This window comes from Trachurus trachurus (assembly GCF_905171665.1).
Source record: "Trachurus trachurus genome assembly, chromosome: 12".
Classification (NCBI taxonomy): Eukaryota; Metazoa; Chordata; class Actinopteri; order Carangiformes; family Carangidae; genus Trachurus; species Trachurus trachurus.
Window position 1 is genome coordinate 6,058,662 of NC_139908.1, and position 7,106 is coordinate 6,065,767.

Consider the following 7,106-nt stretch of genomic DNA (forward strand, 5'->3'; position numbering starts at 1 on the left):
CCGTATAATGGATCGACGGGAGAGGAAACCAACTACAGAGATGAGATCCAGAGACTGTCGAGGTGGTGCTGCACAAATCACCTGAAATTAAACACAACCAAAACAAAAGAGCTCATCCTGGATTTTAGGAGGAAGCACAGGGAGGCGCAAACACCGCTGTGGATTATGTAATGGAGCACGTGTAGAGCATATGTCCACTCATTCAAGTACCTGGGGCTTCATACAGTATATCTAACAACATCAACACCACAACAATAGAGGAAGCTGAACACCACTCAACTGAGGACACATGAAATATGATCTATATTATGTAATTAACTATTTTTTTAAATAACTAATCTGAAAATACTGCACATAATTACAGTTTTCCTTATATTTTATTATTTTGAATGTATTGTGGGCTGTGCATAAGGTGGTGCATGCACAATTTATTGTTCATGGGTCGTTATAGGAGGGGCACATGTTCACACACCCTCTTTTTTAGTTGTTTTCAACTTCCCTTCCCTGAATTGCCTTCCCCTTCACTTTCACTTTCTTGCATCTCAATCAAGTTTTCAGACAGTTTACAGTTTCACTCTTTCTACGCCTGATCATGGAGAATCACGGTGCCATCGTGATCGGCTGCTTTGTGGTTCTAGTTGCAGCTGGTTACTATAGCTATCAGAACATTTACTTTTGTTACAATGAGTGCTGTGGACCCCAGTGGATGTCCTTCAAATGGAAAGGTAACACACATTTGACTCATGAACAGTGCTACTAGATGAGGAAGTAGGAAGTGACTGTAGGCTTTTATTAGTTAGGTTAGTTATATATTTTTTTGTTACATTAAGTGATGTAGCTTTAATCATGTTTTCTAAATGTGTCACGTACTGTGGGAGAGATCAGGGATGATTGTAAAATGGGTCAGTTTGTGTATAGTTTCTCCTAGTCAGGAACAAGTTGCCTGAGTCTGAGCGTATGTAAGCCATTTCCTGTCTCATTAAGATCTGTAAACAATCTACAAATGCTCCTTGGTTTGCACACGTGTTTTGCTATCTACAAATTTGTTTTGGTTTTTACAATACATGTGTATTTGTAAATAGCCTATATAATCTTCCATTTGTAAAAACAAAAAAGCCATTTGTAAAACTGAAAATTTTGTTTGTGAAGTTTGATTCAGCATTTGTGGATCAAAGAGTAAATAAGGTCGCGCACATCCAGTTTAAAAAAGGTGCTGGCCTCAAACATAAATGTGGACAAAAAAGAGAAAAGAGGAGACCGCACACTTCAGCTCCCTTACGTGCAGATTTATTAGCACATCAAAAATAAAAAGACAGTAACGTTTCGAGCGCACTGCTCTTCTTCAGACTAACTCATTTGTATAAGACGCCCCATTTGTAAACCTTCCCCTGAGGGTCACATGATGAGTCACATGGTTGGGAAATACATAAACCAGAACACACCTTGTGTTGAAGATCTAGTAAATTAGAGGCGCCTCTTAGTATTAGGATGGCTAATTTTGAATACAAGGTTAGGCTATTGTTTTACATTTATAAATTTCACATTTTTTACCTTTTAATCATGTTTAGAGATTTTAGATTTTAACAAATTTTAGATTTTAATCATGTTTTAAAGTTCAATTTAAACATAAGTTTCCTATAACCTTGAAAAGGACCAAGGACAAACCCACCCACAAAACATAGATAGGTCAACATTAAATGTAACCTACACAGTTGAGCCCAAGAGGTGCCCAGTTGGAATGTTTTGTTTACAAACTGCAACAAAAAAACCTCTACCTTTAATGTGTTTTTGTTTTGTTTTTTCAAAGTTAAAGCAAAACTTTTTAACAGTATGAATACATTTTTCGGTCATTCAGATCTCGGGGATGAACTTGACCTCAAACTGTTTGGTCAGCACATTGCTGCATACAGTGTTTTAAAAGCTATGGAAGGATTCATGAGCAACGACAACCCGAGCAAACCGCTGGTTCTGTCTCTGAACGGAGCGACCGGCACAGGGAAGAACTACATCAGTCAGCTGATCGCTGAAAGTGTTTACAGTGAGGGATCCAAGAGCAGATTCTTTCATGTTTTCTCAGCCACACATCACTTCCCGCATCCACAGGAACATCTTCAAACCTACAAGGTACAGAGCACAAACAACCATCACCTGAAACACAGTGACTTGGGTTTGTATGAATAACATTTGCTCCTGTTCTTCAGTCTGAGTTAAAGCAGAGGCTCAGAGAGGCCGTCATCGACTGTGAACGCTCCATTTTCGTCTTTGACGAGGTGGACAAGATGCATCCTGAACTGATCGACAGCATCAAGCCAAACCTGGACCACTATGAAAGTCTGGATGGAGTTTCTTATCGGAAATCCATCTTAATCTTCCTCAGGTGAGAAGCTGAGTGAATATGTTCAGGCAGTCTGTTCTCAGAAACAACTGGTTTGAGTTCTCTGGCTGAAGGTCAAAGGTCAGGGTCATGGTGAAGCCTAGAATTAGTCTCAGTGGCGGAGGGATACGACCACAAGAAGCTGGTTTTAATGTTGTTTATTATTGATTTTCCTCATAGCAACGCGGGGGCAGACGTCATCTCACAGATCACTTTAGATTTTCTCAAAGAGGGACGAAAACGTGAGGAGATGAAGCTCACAGACCTGGAAAGGCTGCTCTCTGAGTCCCTGTTCAAAGACTCTAAAAGTGAGTACAAGACTTTCAATGTTCAGTTTCAGTTGTTGTTTCAGTTTCATTCAGACTTCAGTCTTCACTTCTGAACTCTCCTTGTAGGTGGCTTCTTCCATTCAGCTTTGATTAACAACAACCTGGTGGACTACTTCATCCCGTTCCTGCCTCTGGAGTACAGACACGTCCTCCAGTGTGTCAATGCTGAGATGAAAGTCAGAGGAATGCTGCCAAACCAGGAAGTGGCAGACAAACTGGCCAAAGATTTAATGTACTACCCCAAAGATGAAAAAGTCTTTGCTGCCAGTGGCTGCAAGACGATAGAGAAAAAGTTGCACTTCTACTTATAACATCAACATCAGATGGATCGCTATGTGCACTGACTTAGAAAATAAACCTGACTGAACTCTCGGGACATTTTCTTTAAAGTTTTGTTGTTCCTGTGCATAAAGTGGCAGATGCACAGTTTATTGTTCATGGGTTGTTGTAGGAGGGGCACACACTTGTTCACACCCTCTATGCTAATAAAGTTCAAAGTTTAAACTGCAGCGTTTCCACTTCCAGTTTACTTCGTAACACCTGATCATGGAGGAAGAACACGCCATCGCCATTGCGATCGGCTTCATTGCAATTCTGGCTGGAGTTGGTTATTACAAGTATCAGAACATTTACTTCTGTTATAATGAGTGCTGTGGACCCCAGTGGATGTCCTTCAAATGGAAAGGTAACACAGGTGTTTTTCTTCAGGGTGTGTGTGTCATGGGTTTGTCAGGGGCAATATTTGTCACATACAGTGGTAGAGATTGTAAAATGGGTCATTCCCATAAAAAAAATGGTAAAATGGGTTTCCAGAGTCTGTGAGTGCATGTAATGTGTTAGCTGTAAGTTAATATAGGTACATACAGTAGATAGCAATACACTCACATAGACACACACAAACACATGTAGACACATAGAGATACACACAGATAGACAAAGGCACATCCCACACCAGTTATGTTAACCTTTTTTAATTGCTGAATGAAAAGTTTCAGTATCAAAATTCAAATTATGCCTATTTTTCTTAAAGTGTCTTTTAATTGCATAAAATACTCCACATGCAAAGTTACCTAAGACCTTCATATTTCCCATAATGTATGTGTGTACTTTGGTCTACTGAAGCAAAGTTCATGTGTTTTAGCAATAAAGTTGATTTCACCTGGACAAGAGCAAGGCATTTCTCCTATCAAGATTACAAACCACAATATCTAGAATTACAGAAAAGATATGTGATGTCAGTCTTGACGATGAGCACATACGCAGAACAAACTGTTTTACATTTGTTCTCAACGATCAGAGTTCTGGTAAACATGTTTGATCCTTCAATGTTTTTTATTAGTTTATTAGTTTTATCTACAATGGCCTTAATTGCTGTCTACAGGGAGTAACAAAGTCAATATCTGATATTAATGTGCAGCCTAAAGCACAATGAACTGCTGTACTGTTGTTTAAAATTAGAAAGGCAGACACTAGTGAGAAAAAACTGTTGATTTTATAAGAAAAAAAAAAAAAAAAGTCTGAAAAAAAGCTCCAACTACAGTGGTCATAAAAGACCGTCATACTACAGGAAGTAATAAAGTTACTGATATGAATATAGGACAATGAGCAGCTTGACTGTTGAATTTATGTTGAAACATTGTAGGTGAAACCAATGAATAAGGTCAAGTTTTTCGGTCCTTCAGGTCTTGGGGATGAACTTGACCTCAAACTGTTTGGTCAACACGTTGCGGCGTACAGCGTCTTAAAAGCCGTGGAAGGATTCATGAACCTCCAGAAGCCGAGCAAGCCGCTGGTTCTGTCTCTGAACGGACCGACCGGCACAGGGAAGAACTACATCAGTCAGCTGATCGCTGAAAGTGTTTACAGGGAGGGATCCAAGAGCAGATTCTTTCATATTTATTCGGCCACACATCACTTCCCACATCCACAACATCTTCACATGTACAAGGTACAGAGCAGAAATAACCATCACATGAAACACAGTGACTTGGCCCAACATTACATTAGCTCCTGTTCCTCTTTAGGACCAGTTGAAGCAGTGGCTCAGACGGGGAGTCATCGACTGTGAACGCTCCATTTTCGTCTTTGATGAGGTGGATAAGATGCATCCTGAACTCATCGACAGCATCAAACCAAACCTGGACCACTATACAAAGCTGGATGGAGTTTCCTATCAAAAAGCCATCTTCATCTTCGTCAGGTGAGAAGATGAGTAATTATTTTAGGCAGTCTTTCTTAAAGGGACAACGAGGAGTTTCTATTCGGTTATAAAAAAGTCTCACGTTAATGTGGATGAATCTCCGCTACCCACACTTGTTAATGGGCCCATTTTCGATAAATATATCGTTCTGTCTCTATCGTTATTTTGTTATTATTAGTGGTGGCGGAAATGCTGGTCGAGCCGACCAGCGTTTCCTTCGTGGTGAGTCATGAGAATAACGCAGCCGAATCGCCGTTTATGGTCGGAACTACGACGGTATGTGATCCTCTTTGAACCTCTGACTTTAACTCTTGATGAATGAAAACATGAGTCCGTCTTGCGCCGGTCAAATAATTTTACGGTGCGTGCAGAGGCTCATAAATGTAGTGTGAAAACGCTTCGCTTTTCCAAAACTCCTCGTTGTCCCTTTAAGGAACAACTGGTTTGAGTTCTCTGGCTGAAGGTCAAAGGTCAGGGTCATGGTGAAGCCTAGAACTAGTCTCAGTGGCGGAGGGATACGACCACATGAAGCTGTTTTTTTTTTGTTTTTTTACATGTCTATTATTGATCTTCCTCATAGCAATGCAGGGGCAGACGTCATTTCACAGATCACTTTCGATTTCCTCAAAGCTGGACGGAAACGTGAGGAGATGAAGCTCAGAGACTTGGAAACGCAGCTTGAAACGTCCCTGTTCAAGGACTCTAAAAGTGAGTACAAGACTTTCAATGTTCAGTTCAATTGTTTCAGTTTCATACACGTCTGAACTCTCCCTGTAGGGGAGAGTGGGGTAAAGTGAGACACTTTTTACATTTGCTCCCCTCTAAGCGAGCTAAAATGATTTATCAGTAAAATGTACACATTTCCCATTAATTCAGGATGTTGCCTAGCAATGGAAATTATCAGAATGTATTTAGGACGAAGGGCAGTGAAAATATGATTGTTTTAAAAAAAGTGGTCTTGTGTCTCACTTTACCCCAGCTCAGGGGTAAACTGAGACAAACTAGAAAAATCAATGGGGTAAACTGATCCACTTACTTTTTCCACTCTGAAACTACCATAACAACACATGTTGTAACAGTTAGAATCCTGACAGCTAGCTTGACAACCACACTTCCCAGAACTAATGTCGGACTAGTAGCAGAATCATGGGGATTGGTCAATTAAGCACTTTTGTTTTCTCAACACAAAGTGACTCAAAACCAAAATCATATACAACACAAAATGTTTTAATTAACATTCAAATGACAGATAGAACCAGCTAGATAGTCTGGGGGTCAGATTGTAGGCCCCGACAATCATGACCATTTTGATCAAAAGTCCTCTTGTGTGTGGGGGAGCCGACAAAGTGGAATGTGACTAAAATTGAGTTAATTAACCAATAAAAAAGTGAGCTGACTGAGAGCACATAGCATAACAAAGCAGTGTGGCTACAGATCATTGATCACGCAAGATTTCTGGCTTGGGGGACGAGATTCTAGTGTAAATCTTTGTGTATGGTGTGCTCACAGTCTCACTCATGGATTTATTATAATACATCCATGGTCTCACTTTACCCCGCAGCATTTGTCTCACTTTACCCCAACACCCCCATTTTAGAAAAAATGACCTCTCTTAGAAATTCCGGCTAATTTTCAGCCAGCATCAACACATGGTTTTATATGTTGGTAGTTCATCATCAAGTATCATATAAGTTTTTCTACCTGAATCAATTTGCTTTGGCACAACAGCTGATTAAGTTGACAGCAAGAAAATTTACTTTTACATGCAAAAATCATATTTTTGTGAAAAAAAACATGCTTTCCACAGCATCATGAGGTCCTCTCCTTCATAGCCATGGGGAAATGGAAGGGGCTTGAAAACATAATGGTCAGATGACCATAAATGTGTTCTGTTTTCTAGATATAGGGGGTGTCTCACATTACCCGGTGTCTCACATTACCCCACTCTCCCCTAGGTGGTGGCTACTTCCATTCAACTTTGATCGACAAGAACCTGGTGGACTACTTCATCCCGTTCCTGCCTCTGGAGTACAGACACGTCCTCCAGTGTGTCAATGCTGAGATGAAAGCCAGAGGAATGCTGCCAAACCAGGAAGTGGCAGACAAACTGGCCAAAGATTTAAAGTACTACCCCACAGATGGAAAAGTCTTTGCTGCCAGTGGCTGCAAGACGATAGAGAAAAAGTTGCAATTCTACTTATGA

General features: G+C 40.4%; 2 protein-coding genes across 2 annotated transcripts; both read left to right on the forward strand.

Annotated features, from left to right (window-relative positions):
• Positions 1-1,923: 1,923 nt before the first annotated feature.
• LOC310995061 (torsin-1B-like) lies at positions 1,924-3,014 on the forward strand (the record flags this gene model as incomplete). Its single annotated transcript, XM_083983990.1, has 4 exons — positions 1,924-2,124; positions 2,202-2,377; positions 2,555-2,682; positions 2,770-3,014. 4 exons carry the CDS (start codon positions 1,924-1,926, stop codon positions 3,012-3,014), a joined length of 750 nt encoding a protein of 249 aa, XP_083840116.1.
• Positions 3,015-3,249: 235 nt separating this feature from the next.
• On the forward strand, positions 3,250-7,106 carry LOC310995062 (torsin-1A-like; the record flags this gene model as incomplete). The annotated part of the gene is made up of 5 exons (XM_083983991.1): positions 3,250-3,388; positions 4,386-4,651; positions 4,728-4,903; positions 5,484-5,611; positions 6,859-7,106. The coding sequence occupies 5 exons, from the start codon at positions 3,250-3,252 to the stop codon at positions 7,104-7,106; spliced, it is 957 nt and encodes a 318-aa protein (XP_083840117.1).